Source organism: Oncorhynchus clarkii, chromosome 31, assembly GCF_045791955.1.
Source record: "Oncorhynchus clarkii lewisi isolate Uvic-CL-2024 chromosome 31, UVic_Ocla_1.0, whole genome shotgun sequence".
Taxonomy (NCBI): domain Eukaryota; kingdom Metazoa; phylum Chordata; class Actinopteri; order Salmoniformes; family Salmonidae; genus Oncorhynchus; species Oncorhynchus clarkii.
This window is the reverse complement of record NC_092177.1, coordinates 15,901,856-15,925,623: the sequence shown is the minus strand read 5'-3', so window position 1 is coordinate 15,925,623 and position 23,768 is coordinate 15,901,856. Positions and strand designations below refer to the sequence as shown.

At 45.4% G+C, this 23,768-nt stretch overlaps 1 protein-coding gene across 1 annotated transcript; it reads left to right on the top strand.

Moving 5' to 3' along the window:
• The first annotated feature begins 4,117 nt into the window (after positions 1–4,117).
• LOC139390932 (leucine-rich repeat transmembrane protein FLRT1-like) lies at positions 4,118–14,354 on the top strand. Its single transcript, XM_071138332.1, has 3 exons — positions 4,118–4,611; positions 11,466–12,353; positions 12,552–14,354. The coding sequence occupies exons 2-3, from the start codon at positions 11,477–11,479 to the stop codon at positions 13,757–13,759; spliced, it is 2,085 nt and encodes a 694-aa protein (XP_070994433.1). The 5' UTR covers positions 4,118–4,611; positions 11,466–11,476; the 3' UTR covers positions 13,760–14,354.
• The last annotated feature ends 9,414 nt before the right edge of the window (positions 14,355–23,768 follow it).

Below are 23,768 nucleotides of genomic sequence, written 5' to 3'. Positions count from 1 at the left end.
ATGGACAGACTGGCCATAGGGCAATTCTGGCAAATGCCAGATGACCTGGTCCATTTGTAGCCTAGTGGTCCAGTCTAAATCAATATAAGAAATTATAGTTTTTTTTGTGCAGAATTACAGTTTTTCAGCTTCGAGGGGAGAAAAATGCTTTAAATTTTTTTTTATGCTGGGCCGATTTCTGATCCTAGTCCATCCCAGTGCAGCAGACACCCACCAAAATAACCCTATATGGCTGGCTGGTATCAATGGAGAAGAAAGAGTGTGGATACTTGAAGAAGGAGAGGAGGAAGAGACTGGATTTACCCAAATGGGGGAGAGAACAGAGATCTCTAGGAACGGCAATGGAGAGATGAAGGGAGGGAGATGGAGGAGAAGAAGGAGAGGGAGAGTGTTTAATACAAGAGGAGAAAGAGATGGTAGGAAGAGAGGGATGAGAGGAGAGTAGTGAGGGGACAGCTCAGCCTAGTAGAGGGAGAGGAAGGAACGTGTGGGTCTACTCTCTACAGGGGGTGAATTGCTTTAGAGAGTAAAATAGGTTTGTTGTCCCATTGCATATGGTGATGGTCATTATCATTGAGTAAAGGGCTGCTGTTAGAGCTGATCACACCCTTCACCTGGAAGAAGGCTAATACAGGAGGTGTATATTCATGAGTGAGGAGTATGCGTGTGAGGAAAAGAGAGAGAGAAAGAGAGGGAGGAAAAAAGAGAAAGAAAGAAAGAGAGAAAGAGAGGGAGGAAAAGAGAGAGAGAAAGAGAGGGAGGAAAAGAGAGAGAGAGAGAGAAAGAGAGAGAGAAAGAGACAGAGAAAGAGAGAGGGTCAGAGAGGGAGGAAAATGTGATACTAAGAAAATACAGTATGGTGCCTTTTCTCCCCTTCTCTTCTCCTCTTCTCTCCTTCCCTCCTTTCCTTCTCTATGTATTTTAGCCCTACTCCCTCCCTATCTCGCTCTGTCAGGTTGCCTGTATCTCTTGCTCTCGCTCTCTAAATGGATTCTCTAAATGGCTGCTGTGTGTCACTGTTTTAAAAAGCTAGTCACATCCCTCTCTCTCGCTTTTACACCCTCTTATTCTCTTTAGCTCTCTCCTGGTTTTCCTCTTCCCTTTCTCTTTTCATCCATCTCTCTCCCTCCATCCCTCTCTGTATGAATGGACACCCTTGGCTGATCTCTCCGGTCATGGCCTCTGCAGTCTGTCAGGCCTCACTGTGTCTGTGTGTGTAATGTCATACAGTCAGGTCAGAGCAGTCAGTGAAACACAGTGAGCAATGTGAACTGTTCAATTCTGTATTACATCACCAGATATTGTGTAGTTGTGACACTCATACGTGAAGTGGTAGGGTGGTTATACAGCACAGTCATTCAGTGAGAGGTTCAATCTGCATAGCAAACCATGCTCTGTGGTATTACACTCCCCGTCACATTTACCACCCACTTCTATTTACTATAAAACACGGCTGTGTTCCTGTAAACACACACGCACACACACACATTCCCGTCAGTGGACGTGGATTCAGGCTTTAGTGAGTTTAAACCTTGCTCAGGCTGACAGTCATTTCTGCCTCCAAATTACATTCCAATGGGTTCATAAATCTGCCCCCTCCCTCCCTCCCCGCTCTGGCATTCCCTCACTCTCTCTGTCTACTCTATCTCCCTCATTCCCCCATCACCCACTCTTCCTCAGTCTTTCCAGCTCTCCCTCAGTAAATTAGAAATAGGAAGGAAGTGTGTGTGTGTGTGTGTGTGTGTGTGTGTGTGTGTGTGTGTGTGTGTGGTGGTGGTGGGGGGGGGGGGGGGTACGTGAGTTGTTGGTTAAACAGTTTCAACACACACACACACTAGTAGAGAAGAGACACACAGACAAACCATTTTAAAAAATGCTCACCTCAGCACATGTACATCATTTGCATTCTTCTACACACCACACACACTGGTTATAATGAATGTTTGTTGCACAGCACACATTGGCGCTCTAATCAAACCTATTGAGAATGTTTTTCTACTCATTGGTGGTAGATAGAAGTGTTCTCTGGAGAATCCTCAATATTGGGCCCAATATTACCAGAACGCACACCAGAGTACCATATATATCCTATAGTGCTGCTCTGTGAGTGTTCTGGTAATATAGTGTGCCATAAAATATTACCAAAACACACCTAGTCCATCTGTGTTACTGCTGTAGAAGACCCAGTCCATCTGTGTTACTGCTGTAGAAGACCCAGTCCATCTGTGTTACTGCTGTAGAAGACCCAGTCGTCCATCTGTGTTACTGCTGTAGAAGACCCAGTCCATCTGTGCTACTGCTGTAGCAGACCTAGTCCATCTGTGTTACTGCTGTAGAAGACCCAGTCCATCTGTGTTACTGCTGTAGCAGACCTAGTCCATCTGTGTTACTGCTTCAGAAGACCCAGTCCATCTGTGTTACTGCTGTAGAAGACCCAGTCCATCTGTGTTACTGCTGTAGAAGACCCAGTCCATCTGTGTTAATAGTGTAGAAGACCCAGTCCATCTGTGTTACTGCTGTAGAAGACCAGGGTCCATCTGTGTTACTGCTGTAGAAGACCCAGTCCATCTGTGTTACTGCTGTAGAAGACCCAGTCCATCTGTGTTACTGCTATAGAAGACCCAGTCCATCTCCAGTAGTGCAGTGTAATTGCTGTTCTAAGTGTTATTGTGGTCAGAACATTAGAGCTGTCAGCCAATGAGACACAGAGGAACCATTCTATTTTCTATTCTATTCTATTCCACAGCTACCACTACAGTGTTAGCTAGCCAGGGCTGAAAATAGGCTGTGTCAGCATGGGGAGTGAGGAGCACAGAAACACAACCATCTCTCCTCACCACACTACAGTACACTACAGTACAGTAAACTACACTACAGTACGCTACACTACACACACAGACTACCTCACCACACATACACAATAGCTCTACACGTGTACACACAGGGTCTGGACTCTGTAACATTCCCTTTCTAGACCTTTCAGTCTAGTGTGTTTCAATTCTGGTCCTTGGGGTGTGCAGGATTTTGTTCCAGACCATTACTAACATAACTGATTCAACAAATTGAAGTCTTGTTGTGTAGTTGAATAACTCTATTGGATGTGTTAACACTTAGTTGGAATGAAAGCCTGCAGTCCCTGTGGATCCTCATTTCTAGGGCTGAAGAACAGTGCTTTACTCCTAGACACTTAACCTTGCCAAACATAACTGTCGAGTTACTGAAGCTGGAGTGTCTATCCTTTGAAGATTAACTTGAGCATGGTTAGACTTGAGCATTCATATTAAGCAAACACATTATTATGGTTCTTCTGGAACCTTCTCTGCTGTTATACAGTTGACTCATAGATAAAGTAGTGAATGGTTGTGTCCCAAATGGCACCCTATTCCCTACATACTGTAGGACACTACTTTTGACCAGAGCCTTGGGGTGCCATTTGGGACACTGCTGTAGATTACCTCCCTTCACTGAGAGGGAAGCAGTGGAAATCACTTTAACTCACTCTGTGTGTGTGTGTGTGTGTGTGTGTGTGTGTGTGTGTGTGTGTGAGTCCTAGCTAACTGCCGCCTCTGTTCTCCCCACAGGGGGGCACTACGTCAGACTAGTCAGGCTGTGCCGCTGGGGCAAGTACCACTGAGACAGAGGGAGGACATCGCTCCTTCCACCAACAAGCTGAAGAACTGAGGCTGACAAACCCACAGACAACACACAAACATTCTCACACGACACACACACACGTAAAAATGATCTCACACACATGTGGCCCGCAGCAGAAATTGAGCAGTTCACACTGGCCAATTATAAAGCAATATCAACTTTAGACACTAATCCCCGAAAATTTGAGGAGAGAAAAGGTGTCTGGGTGGATAGCGAGCAGTGTCACTATAGGCTTTAATAAGAGATTATTCATTATAATCCTCAAAGTGAAGGATAACAAGTGGCCCAGACTCCTGTGACCTCCCATCCCACCACCACCTCCTTGTCCTCCTCCTCCTCCACCACGTCCTCCTCCTCCTCCACCACCTCCTCCTCCTCCACCACCTCCTCCTCCACCTCCTCCTCCTCCTCCACCTCATCCACAGTCTCTAACCTCTTCTAATCTCTGAGGTGTGTAACGTTCTCTATTCCCCCCAGCTGGTTCAATCTATACAGACACACACAGACTGACTGGATGACCATCTGGACATATGTAAATCAACATGAAGACAACATAAACCAACCAGCAGAGAGGCCTTGAAGACTGACTCTCCTGTAGACTGACTGAGTTGTCAGATGCTACTCTGGATGGGGCTGGAGGCTGTAGGCTGTTAGGCTAGCTAGGCCATGCTGCTCCCTGTGCCTTCCTCCTCTCCCATGCTGCTTCACTGGAAACCTATAGGCTGCAAACATCATCATCGTCATCTTCATCGCTCACCAATGCCACAGGAAGTACGGTGGCTCAGAAGGAACTGACTGAACCTCTGAACTACTACGGACAGAGTGGACCGGAACTGTCATCACACACACGTACGCGCGCGCACACACACTGACTTGTCACACACACACAAACAGCCCCTTCAGCTGTGGAACAGACAGAAGAAGACAGAAGGCAAAGAGAGACTCAGCACTGAGAGGGTAAGTTTAACAGGTTTCTCAAACATCATCTTTAGAGATTTGAGGTTCAACATGTTGCTCTGAAATATCTTAAAACATAACCTGCCATATAATTTCTCTATATTCTACTGAGAAATACAGATCGTTTGTGTCATTTCAAAAAATGTTTTGAAATGCTTAGAGCGATGCCTCAGAGAAAACAGCAGTGAGTGAGGTAGTAAGAATAGGATCCAAATTAAACGACAGAAATGAAAACAAACTCACTAGGGAGGAGAGGAGAGGGCGATTGGAGGAGGAGAGAGCTGGGATCTGATTGATCCAATCTGATTGATCCAATCTAAGTGTGAAGGAATGGAGTGAGTGAATAAAGAAACAAAAGGCTGAGGAGCTGTACAGATGAAATAGATTATCCAAGGAGAGAGGCAGAGATGGAGAGGGGGGTGGAGAGAGATGGAGAGTGAGAGAGAGGGGGGGGGGTGGAGAGAGAGGTATGGCAGAAATAACTACATGGACAGTTATGTACACAAACACAAGAGTGAGGAAGGGTTGATATGAAAGATGGAGTGAAGGTAGAGAGATGAGCTCAGGAAGAGAGACGCTCAGATAGAGAGATGAGCTCAGGAAGAGAGATGCTCAGATAGAGAGATGAGCTCAGGAAGAGAGATGCTCAAATAGGGAGATGAGCTCAGGAAGAGAGATGGCTCAAATAGAGAGATGAGCTCAGGAAGAGAGTTGCTCAGATAGAGAGATGAGCTCAGGAAGAGAGATGGCTCAAATAGAGAGATGAGCTCAGGAAGAGAGATGCTCAGATAGAAAGATGAGCTCAGGAAGAGAGATGCTCAGATAGAGAGATGAGCTCAGGAAGAGAGATGGCTCAAATAGAGAGATGAGCTCAGGAAGAGAGATGCTCAGATAGAGAGATGAGCTCAGGAAGAGAGATGGCTCAAATAGAGAGATGAGCTCAGGAAGAGAGATGCTCAGATAGAGAGATGCTCAGATAGAGAGATGAGCTCAGGAAGAGAGATGCTCAAATAGAGAGATGAGCTCAGGAAGAGAGATGCTCAGATAGAGAGATGAGCTCAGGAAGAAAGAAGGCTCAGGGAAAAGAGAAGGAAGAACGAAAAATGTAAAATCATTGAGAGGAAATGTGTAAAGGCGAGTCTGGTGCTGAGACACACACCTTATCCAAAAGGTATGATCATGAAAGGAAAGAGGCGGGTGTCGCAGAAAGGTACATGCTATTTGATATTCATAGTGGGGACACGCCCCCCAAAAAATATCCTCCACCTTGACACTCTCCCTTATGTTCTTCTCTCTCACTCACTCTCTCACTCACTCACTCTTCCTAACTGTCCCTGTTGGGTGAACACTGGCATAGGCAGTCCTTAGAAGTCATCTGTTTTGGGCTAAAAATAGATCCACTCTGAAACACATCAAGATCCAGTCTTTATTCAGGATAGAACTTTATCCATCATTATCATAATCCAGCCAAAACTCCTCCACAAGGCCCTGAGACGGGACGTCCATATGAAGACATCACCAGATACACAGCAGCAGTACATCATTGTTAATGATGGTCCTTTTAAAACCAATTGACTCAATGCTGACTCTTTATCTCACAACCCATTGCCAGAGTCAGCCTCATCTTCTTCTCTCAGTCTGTCCATCTCTTGTTTGCTTTGCATGTATTTTGACTGGAGCCGAGGGGCAATTTTGCATGTTGTCCTGAGAGTGAGAACACACACACACACACACACAATTTAACAAAAGGAAAATCTTGCCTGCAGAGCATTTGTTTATCAAATGTACTGTCAAATCATGTCAAGCATTTCAGAGGATGGGAGAACACATGTCCAAGTCTGAAACCCCTAGAATATACTGCACTGTATACAATAATGTATAATCACATTTCTTGGTGTCATATAAATAGTATACTCTAAAACGCCACTGACATTCCTTTTTGTTTATCTGAATTGTAAATTGATGGCGCTCTCAAAGATTCAACACCAACAGACAAGCGAAATGTAAACCGAGGAATGTATAAATGTAAAAAAATATATGTTTTTAATGGATATGTAAAATACAAACTTCAATATTTATTGGGAATTCAGAAGATCTTCACTGAATAATGTATACCACATTTGGAGAACAATAACCGCAGACACACAGACACACAGACACACTGAGAGACAGCATGCATAATACAGTACATGTCAGTTTGTGGTGAGTGAATGTTTGTGGTTTTTCCAAATCCCAAGTCACAGTTACGTTGCCTCCCAGACTTCAATAACGAGACTGTATTCGAATCAATTGTGGATTTATTCAAATTTATCCAGGGTGGGGGGGGGTGGGGGTGGGGGGGGGTAGTTTCTGACTGGGGTTACCAACAGTGCATTTAAAGAAAGACGTTTTACAGAATATCAACATCACCGGTATTACCTAGTCTAATCTGATCCCCCCCCCCCATCATTAGAATTTAATTCTTCAAAGTCTAAACTGTTGTGTGTGGGAGGGGGGGTGGGGGGGTTCTAATCTGACATATGGATTTTTCTTTTAGAAGGTCATACTATGGATCATTTAGCTATTTGACTTGGAATTTTAGGACCCCTTAAGGTATCAAAAAATATATGCAAAAATAATTGTATCAAATATTGAGTTTGGCATTTACTACTATAGCTAAGAGAAACATATTGAATAACAACACATTCATAAATGGCAAAAAGTGCTTGTCCTATATCTAGGAAATATAAGAAAGCTCCAGACCCCCCCCCCCCCCCCCACACACATATTTAGACCCTTTTTGGGTAGGCACAAAACTACTGGTACCAGACAAGTTCCGTGACACTTGTGGAGATCGTAAAGCAAAACGGATATCATCATCGTGTTCGTGAGTGTCTCCCCTTTCAATAGAGTGGTCATAATAGTTTGTCAAACCGTTCAGACCGATCGGGAAGTCTCATGGTCTAACAAACACTGCTCTAGCTCTGCCACCTTTCACCGCAGATGGGAAGTCTCATGGTCTGACAAACATTGCTCTAGCTCTGCCACCTTTCACTGCAGATGGGAAGTGTGATATCGGCGGATGCGGTAGATTGAGACACATGCAATGCAAAAAACAGATATCTCTTGCTTAAACTGACGAATTTTGATGGGAATTGTATTATCTTACTTAGATTGACACACCGGTGTGTCAATGGACTCTAGCAGGTAAAAAAAATCTAAAATCCTTTCACTCATTTTATCTCTCCAGTTCTTCTCGTTAAACGTTCTCCAATCTCTTTGTGTTCCTCTCACACTATTCACTTCCCCTCAATGTCGGTCCCTCACCCACTGTGTAGACCATGTATCTGATGCATATGTCCTGTCATACTATTTCTGTCCTGAAAGCATCAGATACATGGGCTACATGTAGAGGGGCGTGGTTTCGCTCGGTCGGATGCTTTCTCCGGTGATATACAGTAGTTTAAGCAGAGGGGAAGAGGCGAAGTGAGAGGGCTCACTCTCACCAAAAGCTGTCCAGCATAAACCCAATGCGTTTCTATGGGAATAATAGGCAGACATAAGCTTGTTGCCTGCCTTCCCATCTTTGCAACAAAGACTCCAATTGTTAGGGTGGAGACATGAGCATCTCGTCATTATACAGATATTTGGTTTCAACCTCTTGCAAATTGGAAAGGAAAGTTGGCAGGATTGCTCTAAAGTAAATTGATGTTTCGCCAAAATTATATAATTACTCCTTTCTAAATGAAATCATTCAAAATACTGCACCAGGGAGCCTGACTTAGCCTCAGAGGATCATTAGCTTCTATAAATGTTTTGCTGTGGATTGTTTCAAATCAGACGTGTGGGAAGCCTGTCATTTGGGTACTGCACGTGGCTGATTGAGTTGCGTCTAAAATCTGTGTGAAAACGCAACAACCTGCTACAACTCAACTCCCCGCGAAGGGAAAGGGGTATGGACTGTAGGCGTAAGTAAGGATGACAAAAGGCAGAATGTGGTACCGTTTACAAGGACTTTATTCCTTTACACGGTAATATGGGGAAAAGGGTCTGGATGGAACCAAAGTAAATATCAAAGCCCCAGCTCCTATCTAACCTGCCTAACCACTACTTACCTAATTTAGCACCACCTGGTGCCCTAACCAAAATACAGGGGGTGGTCCGCCCAGGTCTTACCTAGTGTGCCTAGACAGTGAATATACTACGGGCATATGTATGCCCGCGGGCCTCTTGCCTAAGCACTCCCTAGGTGCCTTCCCCTTCCCCCCTGGGAACAAATGACACAGAATATTAAGCTATCCACTTCACAATAAAACTGAGAAAAAACTAACTCAGGCCATTAAAGAAGCGCTGACAAAGCAACAAACACAGAACATACCAAAGCTGCTACCAACAACAACTAACATAGTACATACTAACGACCAACATGCTATACCCCTCAGCCATCAACCTCCTCTCTCAGCAATGATCTATATCACAATCAATCTCTCTGCTATCTCCTCCCAGCAATGATCTCTCTTCTGAACAGAACACTGGCTTTTATATAGCTTCAGAAGGAATGGGTAATTGGAGACAGCTGCGTCTTGACGAGGGGGCGGGGTCAGCTCTCCAATTAGCCATGGAGTCGACCAATCAGCTGCTTGAGGAGAATTCAGGAAACCGTCTCCTGAAACACACACTCAAATACACAAGCTATAACACAGAAACTAACATGTAGCAAACATTTCTAAAAAACTGTTTTTGCTTTGTCATTATGGGGTATATTGATGAGGGAAAAAAAACATTTAAACTATTTTAGAATACGGCTGTAACGTAACGAAAGGGGTCTGAATACTTTCCGAATGTACTGTATTACACTTAGTTGATGGTGGAAGTTATAGGCCTACTGCTGCATTGGCCTATAGGCTATCTCTGAGTTCTATGCTCGCCAATGGACTACAGTGTATCAATGTGTCCATGTTGCAGGGGCTAGTGCTCTCGCCATAGTCAAATTTTAACTTTTAGATTTGTATCATTTTACTTCAGATTTTTATGATTAACCACGTGACATCGATTTTGAGAAACAAAACACTTTATTATTGAAATTAAACTGTTCCACGAAAATGTGCATATATAAATATTCATAACTGGCACGCAGATCGGTAGAAATGGTAGGATGAATTGTAAACTTCCCCAAACTTGAAGCTATGGTCTTTACTATTACACCAATTTAAAAAATGCATGTAAGTGCACAGATAGGAGGTCCAAAAATGGGCCCGCCTCTGGAAATCAAATGCCGGTCCAACAGATTCGTTCTGGTGCCGGGTCTGCCCATATTATCCTGACAGCTTCTGGCGCCGGGTCTGCCCATATTATCCTGACAGCTTCTGGCGCCGGGTCTGCCCATATTATCCTGACAGCTTCTGGTTGGTAGGAGTGACCCATATTATCCTGACAGCTTCTGGCGCCGGGTCTGCCCATATTATCCTGACAGCTTCTGGTTGGTAGGAGTGACCCATATTATCCTGACAGCTTCTGGTTGGTAGGAGTGACCCATATTATCCTGACAGCTTCTGGCGCCGGGTCTGCCCATATTATCCTGACAGCTTCTGGTTGGTAGGAGTGACCCATATTATCCTGACAGCTTCTGGCGCTGGGTCTGCCCATATTATCCTGACAGCTTCTGGCGCCGGGTCTGCCCATATTATCCTGACAGCTTCTGGTTGGTAGGAGTGACCCATATTATCCTGACAGCTTCTGGCGCCGGGTCTGCCCATATTATCCTGACAGCTTCTGGTTGGTAGGAGTGACCCATATTATCCTGACAGCTTCTGGTTGGTAGGAGTGACCCATATTATCCTGACAGCTTCTGGCGCCGGGTCTGCCCATATTATCCTGACAGCTTCTGGTTGGTAGGAGTGACCCATATTATCCTGACAGCTTCTGGCGCCGGGTCTGCCCATATTATCCTGACAGCTTCTGGCGCCGGGTCTGCCCATATTATCCTGACAGCTTCTGGTTGGTAGGAGTGACCCATATTATCCTGACAGCTTCTGGCGCCGGGTCTGCCCATATTATCCTGACAGCTTCTGGTTGGTAGGAGTGACCCATATTATCCTGACAGCTTCTGGTTGGTAGGAGTGACCCATATTATCCTGACAGCTTCTGGCGCCGGGTCTGCCCATATTATCCTGACAGCTTCTGGTTGGTAGGAGTGACCCATATTATCCTGACAGCTTCTGGTTGGTAGGAGTGACCCATATTATCCTGACAGCTTCTGGTTGGTAGGAGTGACCCATATTATCCTGACAGCTTCTGGTTGGTAGGAGTGACCCATATTATCCTGACAGCTTCTGGTGCCGGGTCTGCCCATATTATCCTGACAGCTTCTGGCGCCGGGTCTGCCCATATTATCCTGACAGCTTCTGGTTGGTAGGAGTGACCCATATTATCCTGACAGCTTCTGGTTGGTAGGAGTGACCCATATTATCCTGACAGCTTCTGGTTGGTAGGAGTGACCCATATTATCCTGACAGCTTCTGGTTGGTAGGAGTGACCCATATTATCCTGACAGCTTCTGGTTGGTAGGAGTGACCCATATTATCCTGACAGCTTCTGGTTGGTAGGAGTGACCAATATTATCCTGACAGCTTCACTTAAGTTGGGCCCAGGGACTATTCATACACTATCTCAAGCACTTTCTTTGTCCAAAAAACATCACATCAGTAAAACTTGAAGAAGAAAACACATTTACAAAACATAAGAATTTGAAGGACATTGGAATAGAAATTACCTGTAACTCTCATTCTTTCTCTTTCCTGAAGTACAAGGACTTTCGAAACTCATGAACTCTCTCTCTCTCCCTCTCTCCCTCTCTCTCTCTCTCTCTCACACAGAGGCCGGGACTATGGCTGCCGAGAGTCTGGCAGAGCTCCGTGATTGGCTCTTCCTGCTCCTCCTGTGCCTGACTCTACTGGCTGAGATGCTGGAGTTGGCGGCGGCAGCAGTTGCCATGGAGGAGGGCGAGGAAGACTTCCTGTGCCCGTTGGTGTGCCGGTGTGACGAAGGCTTTGTCTACTGTAACGACCGGAGCCTGAGCATGATCCCTCCTCTACCGTTAACGGCTACTGTTCTCTACTTACAGAGCAACCGGTTGGCCAACTCCGGCCTGCCGCCATCGTTAGAGCGCAGCAGTAGCATCCGTGTGGTCTACCTTTACGCCAACCAACTAGACGAGTTTCCTATACACCTGCCGCCGTCGCTACGGGAACTACACCTGCAGGACAACAACATTCGGACGTTGCCGCGCACGGTGTTGGCCAGGTTACCGTTGCTAGAGAGGCTACACCTGGACGACAACTCCATCTCCACGGTGAGCATTCAAGAGCGGGCCTTCTCCGGCACGCCGCGGCTGAGGTTACTCTTCCTCTCCCGGAACCACCTGTCCAGCATCCCAGCCGGCCTCCCGGCTTCTTTAGAGGAGCTGAGGTTAGACGACAACCGCATCAACACCATCCCCACCCACGCCTTCCGGGGCCTGGCCTCACTGAGACGCCTGGTCCTGGACGGGAATCTCCTGGCCAACACCCGCATCGCCGATGACACCTTCTCCCGCCTGGCCAACCTCACGGAGCTGTCGCTGGTCCGCAATGCTCTGCAGGCCCCGCCCATCAACCTTCCCAGCACACACTTGCTAAGGCTGCACCTGCAGGACAACGGGCTGATCCACATGCCCCGGGGGACCCTGGACGGGATGAGGAGGCTGCAGAGGCTGGACCTGTCAGGTAACCAGCCGGGGGTGGAATTTGGAGGGGTGGGAGGTAGTAGGGGGAAACGCAATGGAACAGAGTTTCCATTGTCCCATAATTTCCATAGCTAAAATCCTAAGATTTTACATTGCTGAGTTTCTGCACTGTAGACTAAAAGGCAGCCTGTATATTGCAGAGTAACTGTAGTGAACTACTCCATTTCCATCCCTGCAGGGAACAACCTGACCACTCTGCCCCGGGGGCTGCTGAGGGACACGGACGGCCTAGAGCTGTTGCTGCTCCGGGGGAACCCCTGGTACTGTGGCTGCAACCTGCTCTGGCTCCACGCCTGGCTGTATGGCCGAGGGGCAGCAGTGACAGTACGGGGCTTGACCTGCCACGGGCCGGAGGTGGTTCGAGGCCAGGCCCTCAGGGACCTCTCTGGGCTCATGGACCAGTGTGAAGGCCCACCAGGAGGGGTGAACACTGTCTCTAGTACTACCACCACCTCCCCCCCCAGCCAGGGCTCTATGTTTACCCTCAGGGCCATGCGGCCAGGCCTGGTGATGCCACCGGGAGGAGGAGAGGCGGGAGGGCAAGCCTCACACAACGCTCTAGAACTCACGGTGAAGCCCCTGTCTGCGGACAGCGTGCAGGTGACGTGGCTGTGCCCACAGCCAGCGCCCTCCTTCCGGCTGTCGTGGCTGAGGCTGGGCAGCAGCGCCGCTCTGGGTTCCATCACAGAGACGCTGGTCCCCGGGGAGAGACAGCAGTACCTACTGACCCAGCTCACGCCACGATCACACTACCTCGTCTGCCTGCTCCCCCTGCGCTCCACCTCCTCCCACTCTGGAGGGTCACAGAGAGGACAGCAGAAGGAAAAGGACACAACAGACCAGACCCCCGTCTGCGCTCAGATAGAGACGGGGGAGGCTCTACGCCCCGAGGGGGGAGACGGGGGTGATGACTCAGACACAGAGATGGCAGCCCTCCCCCTGGCCGAGATCATTGGCGGAGCCACAGCCCTGGTCTCCCTCATACTCATCTTCGGCATCTTCTGCTGGTACGGCCAGCGCGCCGGGTATGTCTCCGGGGAAACAGACTCCTATGGGGTCCGAGGACAGCGCGGGGTCGGAATGGGGAAGCCATACGATGACTACGTGGAGTCGGGCACTAAGAAGGACACCTCCATCCTGGAGATCAGGAGCCCCGGCTTGGCTATGACGCCCATGATGACCCATCAGCCCCTGCAACCCAAAGGTGGGGAAGATGTGACCTACGTGCACACCATCTTCCCCTCATCGCATGGTAACGGCACCTACCGGAGCAACCAGAGTCACAACGGCATCATCACCCAACTGGGTCACACGGCGGGCTACGGGACCAACCGGGGTTACCGGGAGCAAGGGATGATCCCGGATATAGACTACACCTACACGTGATGACATCATCTAAGACACACTTCTCCCACCCCCACCGTTTGGACGCTGTTCTAAGGATACGGTTCTAGCAGGCGGTTGGTTGGTTGGTTGGTCTTCTTGGTTCCAAAGTATCCTCTGTGCCTCCTCAGTTCTGCTCTGAATCTTATTGGTCTGTTACTTAGCTGACTGGCTTGGGGTGCTGTGTCCCCAAAGGGCAACCAGACATACATGTTAGCTAGGTGACAGAAGTGCCAGTCAAGTCGTACCATGCTGGGTATTGACCCATGACTCATGTTTAAATGTTTTGAGGTCTTTACAGCTACTACACTCTTCCTTCTATTCCATAAAACCATGTTAGTAGTTTGAGGTGGAGGTTTAGGCCTAGGTAGATGATATAGGCAAATATATACCAGAAAGAAGCACTTGTGTAGATGGCAATACTACTAAATACTATGTTTACGCTGTGTAGACACACAGGTAAGGGTTTGATGGAACTAGTCATTAACAACCTACAAACAACAACTCATCATCACTGACTGACAAAACAAATATATGTTCCTATCTTAGAGACATGTTCCTATCAGAGAGAGAGAGAAATAGAGAGGGAGAGAGAGATATGGAGAGAGATATTTATAGAGAGAGAGAACTAGATATATATATAGAGAGAGAGAAATAGAGAGGGAGAGAGAGATATGGAGAGAGATATTTATAGAGAGAGAGAACTAGATATATATATAGAGAGAGGGAAATAGAGAGGGAGAGAGAGATATGGAGAGAGATATTTATAGAGAGAGAGAACTAGATATATATATAGAGAGAGGGAAATAGAGAGAGAGAGAAATAGAGAGAGACAAAGAAAGAGAGATAGATAAATATATATATATATATATATATATATATATATATAGGGAGATTAGAAGCCTTGGTTTCAGGCTTGTAACTTCAAAAACAAATAAGAAATATCAGTTTTAGTAAAGGGACATAGTCTTGGAAATTCGTGTTTGCGCGCGCCGTGAAGACATTACGCACCTGCTAAAATTGGTTTCCTATTGAACATACTTCTTTCCCGAAATAAATATTATAGTTTGATGATATTTTAGGGTATCTGAGGAGTAAATAGAAATGTATTTTGACTTGTTGAGATAAAGTTTAGAGGTAGATTTTCAGATTCCTTTCTCTACAAGTTGAACAAGTGGGAGAGAGAGAAATACACAGAGAGAGAGAGAGAGAGAAGAGAAATAGAGAGAAAGAGAGAGGGAGAGAGAGATGAAAATGTTGTTCTAGCTGAGTGGAGCTGTTCTGATAACAGCAGATAAGGGGCTCCTACTGCAGCTGAGTGGAGGTGACAGTTCTGATAACAGCAGATAAGGGGCTCCTACTGCAGCTGAGTGGAGGTGACAGTTCTGATAACAGCAGATAAGGGGCTCCTACTGCAGCTGAGTGGAGGTGACAGTTCTGATAACAGCAGATAAGGGGCTCCTACTGCAGCTGAGTGGAGGTGACAGTTCTGATAACAGCAGATAAGGGGCTCCTACTGCAGCGAAGTGCCCGCCACCTCCTGCCCCTGGACTCTAATAGAGAGAGAGAGAGAGAGAGAGAGAGAGAGAGAGAGAGAGAGAGAGAGAGAGAGAGAGAGAGAGAGAGAGGCAGAGAGAGAGAGGGAGAGAGAGAGAGAGGCAGAGGGAGAAAGAGAGAGAGAGAGGAGAGAGAGAGAGGCAGAGAGAGAGAGAGGCAGAGAGAGAGAGAGAGAGAGAGGGAAAGAGAGAGAGGGAGAGAGAGAGAAGGAGGGAGAGAGAGAGAGAGGGGAAGAGAAAAGAGGTTAAGAGGGAGACAATAATTGAGGAAGAGAGGGAGAGAGGAGAGAAGGGGGAGAGAAGGTGGAGAGTGAAGAGGGAGAGCAAAGAGATAACTAATGGCAGAGGGAAACGGTGAAAAGGGTAGGAATATATGAAAGGATAGAGTATTTTGCTTATCGCATGTCATCGTAGAGAAATGTCTCCAATCAAATTACGTAAATCAACCCAAAGTAAAAGGCATTTTCTATTGGTTGCTATCAGGAAAGATGTAGAAAAAGACCTGCATTTACAGTGATGTACCCATTCAGCCCACAAACATCTGAACACAGCAAGCTGTAATAGCTGTAATAACTACCATTATATGGAGCTATTATACTATATGATAGCTCCCCATTATATAGCTCCGTAGTATCTCTATGTACATCATAGAGACAGACAGACAGGTCACAGGTAGGGGGCAGAGAGTTCTGTAGAAATCAGGGATGAACCAAACTGCAGCACTGTGCATCGCTGCACTCTAATCACACACACACACACACACACACACACACACACACACACACACACACACACACACACACACACACACACACACACACACACACACACACACAGGATGCATAGCGAGAAACAAGGCATGGAGAGTAGAATGAAGGGAGTGATGGGAAAAGGAGGGAGAGAAGGAAAAGAGAAAGAGATTGTTAGAGTGAGTTATGTATAGACTATAGGTTTTAATAAACCATGATGCACTTCATTAGCCTTATGTCTTTATCCAATCCAGAACTCCACTGGGAAAAGACCTAGAGCCCTCTTTACGGTCTTAGAAACCTTTCTTTTAAATACTCTCAGCTTTTCACAAAGAATAAAGTCCTACTTGTAAATCTAAACGGTGAGAACTGCTTGTTTGGTTCAGTTTGTTTGTTTTTAAATGCAAATAAAAATGGATTGGTAAAAGTGAAAATGTTTTTATCCTGTATGTGTTTTAGTGGGAGGTGGTGGTGGGGTATGTTAAATTATACTGTACAAATAAAGTGGCAGAATATTAGAAAGAATCAATAGCAACATAAATACATAATGAGGCAGAGTGATGTTTATTAAATATACTCTCTGAATACATAGTAGCTGTGTTATTATTACTGACTAGATTTACGAGCCTTAGGAACCTACTCCCTATCAATTTGTGTGTGTGTATCAACATGTTCTGGAGACGCGCGTGTGTGTGTGTGTGTGTATGTGTGTGTGTATGTGTGCGTGTGTGTGTGTGTGTGTGTGTGTGTGTGTGTGGTCTACATGGTCTGTCTGTGTGTTAACGTGAGGACATGCCTCCCATTCTAAGTGAGTACTAATGCTGTAAGCACAAATCAATATAACAAGCCAGGGAGGGTGTAAGTGTCTATCTCAGACAAACAGTATGTGAAACACAGTACAGTGTGTGTGTATAAACCTAGCTGAATCTGTCCAATAGAACCTCTTGTTTGCAACCTTTGGACTAATGATTACAGCCTAGATCAGCTAGATGCAGGCAAGACGGTATTGAATGTGTCAATGTCTGTCACCTTGATTACTCCAATTTGTTTCTCGACCTACGTTATAAACGTTCATTTGTAGGCTAGGTTGTAGCGATCTCATGATGGGTACAGGGAAAATTAAAGTATCATGTAGCAGCCTAAACCTATTACTGTTACATTGAACTGGGTGAATGGAATATAAATGACAGTCATCCAATATCCTGTAGAAGAAACAAGGCTCCCTAATCTTGAACAGCACTGACCGCCACTGGTATACAACTCCCAACTAAATGCTTACTTGTTTCCATCTCGGCAATGTAGTGCAGAGCGATTAATTGGCATTTCAGTTATTTTTTGGTTTTAAAAATGGTTCAATTATTTGAATTCCATTTAGTTCGTTTTTTTCTGTGAAATCAATGCGCAATTTCTCTAGAGATAAATCAGATCAAGCCCGAACTGTGCGATGTACACTGAGGGAAAAAAGTATTTGATCCCCTGCTGATTTTGTACGTTTGCCCACTGACAAAGAAATGATCAGTCTATAATTTTAATGGTAGGTTTATTTGAACAGTGAGAGACAGAATAACAACAACAAAAATCCAGAAAAACGCATGTCAAAAATGTTATAAATTGATTTGCATTTTAATGAGGGAAATAAGTATTTGACCCCCTCTCAATCAGAAAGATTTCGGGCTCCCAGGTGTCTTTTATACGGGTAATGATCTGAGATTAGGAGCACACTCTTAAAGGGAGTGCTCCTAATCTCAGTTTGTTACCTGTATAAAAGACACCTGTCCACAGAAGCAATCAATCATTCAGATTCCAAACTCTCCACCATGGCCAAGACCAAAGAGCTCTCAGAGGATGTCAGGGACAAGATTTTAGACCTACACAAGGCTGGAATGGGCTACAAGACCATCGCCAAGCAGCTTGGTGAGAAGGTGACAACAGTTGGTGCGATTATTCGCAAATGGAAGAAACACAAAAGAACTGTCAATCTCCCTCGGCCTGGGGCTCCATGCAAGATCTCACCTCGTGGAGTTGCAATGATCATGAGAACGGTGAGGAATCAGCCCAGAACTACACAAGAGGATCTTGTCAATGATCTCAAGGCAGCTGGGACCATAGTCACCAAGAAAACAATTGGTAACACACTACGCCGGGAAGGACTGAAATCCTGCAGCGCCCGCAAGGTCCCTCTGCTCAAGAAAGCACATATACATGCCCGTCTGAAGTTTGCCAATGAACATCTGAATGATTCAGAGGACAACTGGGTGAAAGTGTTGTGGTCAGATGAAACCAAAATGGAGCTCTTTGGCATCAACTCAACTCGCCGTGTTTGGAGGGGGCGGAATGCTGCCTATGACCCCAAGAACACCATCCCCACCTTCAAACATGGAGGTGAAAACATTATTCTTTGGGGGTGTTTTTCTGCTAAGGGGACAGGACAACTTCACCGCATCAAAGGGACGATGGACGGGGCCATGTACTGTTAAATCTTGGTTGAGAACCTCCTTCCCTCAGCCAGGGCATTGAAAATGGGTCATGGATGGGTATTCCAGCATGGCAATGACCCAAAGCACACGGCCAAGGCAACAAAGGAGTGGCTCAAGAAGAAGCACATTAAGGCCCTGGAGTGGCCTAGCCAGTCTCCAGACCTTAATCCTATAGAAAATCTGAAGGTTCGAGTTGCCAAACGTCAGCGAAAAGATCTGCAAAGAGGAGTGGGACAAAATCCCTCCTGAGATGTGTGCAAACCTCTGTGAAAGCCAACAAGGGTTTTGCCACCAAGTACTAAGTCGTGTTTTGCAGAGGGGTCAAATACTTTTTTCCCCCATTAAAATGCAAATCAATTTATAACATTTTTGACATGCATTTTTCTGGATTTGTTTGTTGTTACTTTTTGTTGTTGTCTCTCACTGTTCAAATAAACCTGCCATTAAAATTATAGACTGATCATTTCTTTGTCAGTGGGCAAACGTACAAAATCAGCAGGAGATCAAATACTTTTTTCCCTCATTGTAGTAGGGAGTAAGTAGTTTCCAACAGGCCAATATTCTATATAGGTTAGAGCAGGAAACGGCGCATTTAACTGCAATGACCATAATCCATTGTGTGCCTTCTTCTTTCACAGACCAGAGAGGGAGAGAAGACACAGTAGATGTGCAATCGAAAGGGATAGAGAGCAGTTGCTTCATGAGGTATCTCTACCTGAAAATACATTATCTAAGTGATTGATAGTTGGCATTCATCAGTCAAAAGTATGCCTGATTTACTTTTAAGAACTACTAAAATAGTGTTTTGTCAGACAGCAGAGGCAGCAGCTCTATAGAGATTAGATGACTTGGAATTCAATAATCAAATAAAATAAATGTAATATACAGTACACAACAACTGAAATAAGGTATTAAAGTAAAGTAATGTGAATAAATGATGGTTAATAAGTGATAAGCAGTAATAGACAGTCACTACCATCAAAAAGCACTAATCGCTAAGCGCTACCACAATGCAAAATACTAGAAATAATAAAACAGAAGAATAGGAACATCAGTAAAAGGCTCAGTAGAATAGAATGAACCTTTTAGCAGCAGTATAATACAGGAAGGCACAGTTTATAGTCCAAGTGTTTAAATTGTGCAGTATTTAGAAATCATAATAAGACTCTGGCATTGATGTATATAGTTGTGTGTGGGTGAGTGTACTGTATACCTGTGTGATTGTGTGTGTGTGTGTGTGTATGTGTGTGTGTGTGTGTGTGTGTGTGTGTGTGTGTGTGTGTGTGTGTGTGTGTGTGTGTGTGTGTGTGTGTGTGTGTGTGTGTGTGTGTGTGTGTGTGTGCGCGTGCGTGCGTGCGTGCGTGCTTGTTTGTGAGTAAGGGCATGTGTGCTAAGGTGCGGAGAATCAGAGCAGGTGGTCAGTCCAGTTTTGATGGCTTGTAGATAGACATTCTCTCTGAGCCTGTTGGTATCAAACCTCATGCTTGGTATCAGACCTCACGGAAAGTGTATGTGTGTGTGTGTGTGTGTGTGTGTGTGTGTGTGTGTGTGTCTGTGTGTGTGTGTGTGTGTGTATACACACAGGGGACACACACACTGCTTCAGCATCAGGAGAGCTGTTTATCATCTCTGAAGAGGGTTTGCTAGCTCTAAGAATTAGCAAGACAGGTCCAGCATGCCGAAGGGGTTGAACGGAGATGAGAGCATCGATCACAATATTATCCATGTAGGTTGTGGCAATATTGGTTATGGTCATCAGCAGTGTTGTAGTACTCGAGTCCCGAGTACTTGTGACTCGACTTGGACTCGACCATTGGTGACTCGGACTTGAGACTCGCCTTCTCGACCACTCGCCCTTCCGTGCCTTGTATTTGCACTTGGACTGGATAGGCTAATAATGTGTCCATTTTGTTATAATGTTTGAGTCACTCAAATAGCATAAGCCACGGCAAAATGTGTAGAATTGCAGTAAATTAGCTTTAAAGCTGCAACATTGTATCTCCGCCACATGGCAAAATGTGTAGAATTGCAGGAAATTAGCTTTAAAGCTGCAACATTGCATCTCCGCCACATGGCAAAATAGGTAGAATTGCAGACCTTTTCTTTAAAACAGCAACATTTTGTCACCACGGCCAACAGGAGGGCGAGCGCACAATTGGCCACGCCCATGCCACGTCCACCACCTAAGCCCCATTTTGATCCAAAACAAGAACTTTAAAACAAAGTCTAGCTATTGGTCTCTCCCTCCCCTTGAGTATAGTAAAGTAGGCTGTCTTTGTCATGTTGCTCTGCCCTCCCACTTTCCCCCCTTACATCCCATAGCCAGATTCTGACAAGTCTCCCTTTAGTTTTAACGCTGAAATAAAAAACATACACAAATATCAGTGGGTGATTTCAAAAAAGTAGTTGAGAGCCTGAATTACCATTCATATATGTAATAAATAAGTAGTGAAACACAAGCATTGAGTAGAACTTGTGAGGTAGTAATGAATGGTAAATGAGTTGGTTTCCTTCACAACAGCTCTGCACTGCGCTGCAAAGCACAAGAAGTATGAATGCCCTGACTTCTGCAGAGGCCATCTCACCATAAAAACAGATTGGCCATGCAGTGCCTTTAATCCATTGCAGAGGATGGGGGATGGCACAGTCCAAGAAGAAGGGGAGTGTGGCTGAAAGGTGCTCCATGGTCAATCCCACCCCTGCATTGGTCACGCTGAATTTACGGTGATATGGCCTCTGCAGAAGTCAGGGCATTCATACTTCTTGTGCTTTGCGGAGCAGCGCAGATCTGCTGAGCAAAGTTGATGTGAATGAAGTTGTCAAGGAAGTGAGTTTGTGTTCATACAGGACCTCCCGCCCCCCATCTACTGTCAACTTATCATGTCAATGCGGAGCTATATGGAGCTCTCCGCATTGTTACAAAATTTGAAAGGCGCATGGCAATGCTGTACTTAATTTGGCCTCTGCATGCCTCCAGAGGCTCTGCAATTGCGTCACACCATCCATACTGCGCCTTCGACCACATTTTCGGATCAAGCATTAATCTCTCTCCAGAATGCGTTCTCTCCACCAATTTGAGCACATTCTTTGTTTCAATTATTATAATTTTTTAACCTTTATTTTCCTAGGCAAGTCAGTTAAGAAAAATATATTATTTACAATGACAGCCTAGGAACAGTGGGTTAACTGCCTTGTTCAGGGGCAGAACGTCAGATTTTTACCTTGTCAGCTTAGGGATTCAATCTAGCAACCATTTAGTTACTGGCCCAACACTCTAACCACTAGGCTACCTGCCGTCCCTTCATAACTTCATTGTGTGAATTGTTTGCATTTGATTGTTAGTGTCTATCAATTCCCCATTACATATATCCCCAGTAGACCATATACCATTATTCCTATAATTTCTCATCTACAATATTGTCACATGCGCCGAATACAACAGGTGTAGACCTACCATGAAATGCTTAGTTACAAGCCCTTAACAATGCAGTTCAAGAAATAAGGCTAAGAAAATATTTACTAAATAAACTAAAGTAAAAAATAAAATAAAAAGTAACACAATAAAATAACAGTAACGAGGCTATATACAGGGGACACCGGTAGAGAGTCAATGTGCAGGGGTACAGGTAAGTCGAGGTCATTTGTACATGTACAGTAGGTAGGGGTAAAGTGACTATGCATAGATAATAACCAGCGAGTAGCAGCAGTGTAAGAACAAAGGGGGATTTCAATGTAGATAGTCCAGGTGGCCATTTGATTAATTGTTCAGCAGTCTTATGTCTTGGGGGTAGAAGAGGTTAAGGAGCATTTTGGACCTAGACTTGGCGCTCCAGTACTGCTTGCCGTGCGGTTGCAGAAAGAACAGTCTATGATTTGGGTGACTGGAGTCTTTGACAATTTTTGGGGCCTTACCCTGACACCGCCTAGTACATAGGTCCTGGATGGCAGGAAGCTTGGCCCCAGTGAAGTTCTGGGCCGTACGCAATACCCTCTGTAGAGCCTTAAGGTCAGATGCCAAGCAGTTGCCATACGTAAAACTGACCATCCTACCGATCCTCGACTTTGGCGATGTCATTTACAAAATAGCCTCCAATACCCTACTCAATAAATTGGATGCAGTCTATCACCGTACCATCTGTTTTGTCACCAAAGCCCCATATACTACCCACCACTGCGACCTGTACGCTCTCGTTGGCTGGCCTTTGCTTCATACTCGTCGCCAAACCCACTGGCTCCAGGTCATCTACAAGACCCTGCTGGGTCAAGTCCCCCCTTATCTCAGTTCGCTGGTCACCATAGCAGCACCTACCTGTAGCACGCACTCCAGCAGGTATATCTCTCTGGTCACCTCCAAAACCAATTCTTCCTTTGGCCGCCTCTCCTTCCAGTTCTCTGCTGCCAATGACTGGAACAAACTACAAAAATCTCTGAAACTGGAAACACTTATCACCCTCACTATCTTTAAGCACCAGCTGTCAGAGCTCACAGATTACTGCACCTGTACATAGCCCATCTATAATTTAGCCCAAACAACTATATCTTCCCCTACTGTATTTATTTATTTTGCTCCTTTGCACCCCCTTATTTTTATTTCTACTTTGCACATTCTTCCACTGCAAATCTACCATTCCAGTGTTTTACTTGCTATATTGTATTTACTTCGCCAACATGGCCTTTTTTTTTGCCTTTACCTCCCTTATCTCACCTCATTTGCTCACATCGTATATAGACTTATTTTTCTACTGTCTGTATGTTTGTTTTACTCCATGTGTAACTCTGTGTTGTTGTATGTGTCGAACTGCTTTGCTTTATTTTGGCCAGGTCGCAATTGTAAATGAGAACTTGTTCTCAACTTGCCTACCTGGTTAAATAAAGGTGAAATAAATTAAAAATAAATACAAATAAAAGGCATTTAGTTTGTCTGGTAGGCTCGTGGCACTGGGCAGCTCGCGGCTGGGTTTTCCTTTCTAGTCCGTAATAGTTTTCAAGCCCTACCACATCCGACCAGTGTCAGAGCCGGTGTAGTAGGATTCAATCTTAGTCCTGTATTGACACTTTGCCTGTTTGATGGTTCGTTTGAGGGCATAGCGTCCGGATTAGTGTCCTGCTCCTTGAAAGCGGCAGCTCTGGCCTTTAGCTCGGTCCGGATGTTGCCTGTAATCCATGGCTTCTGGTTGGGATATGTACAGCAGGTATATCTCACTAGTCACCCCCAAAGCCAATTCCTCCT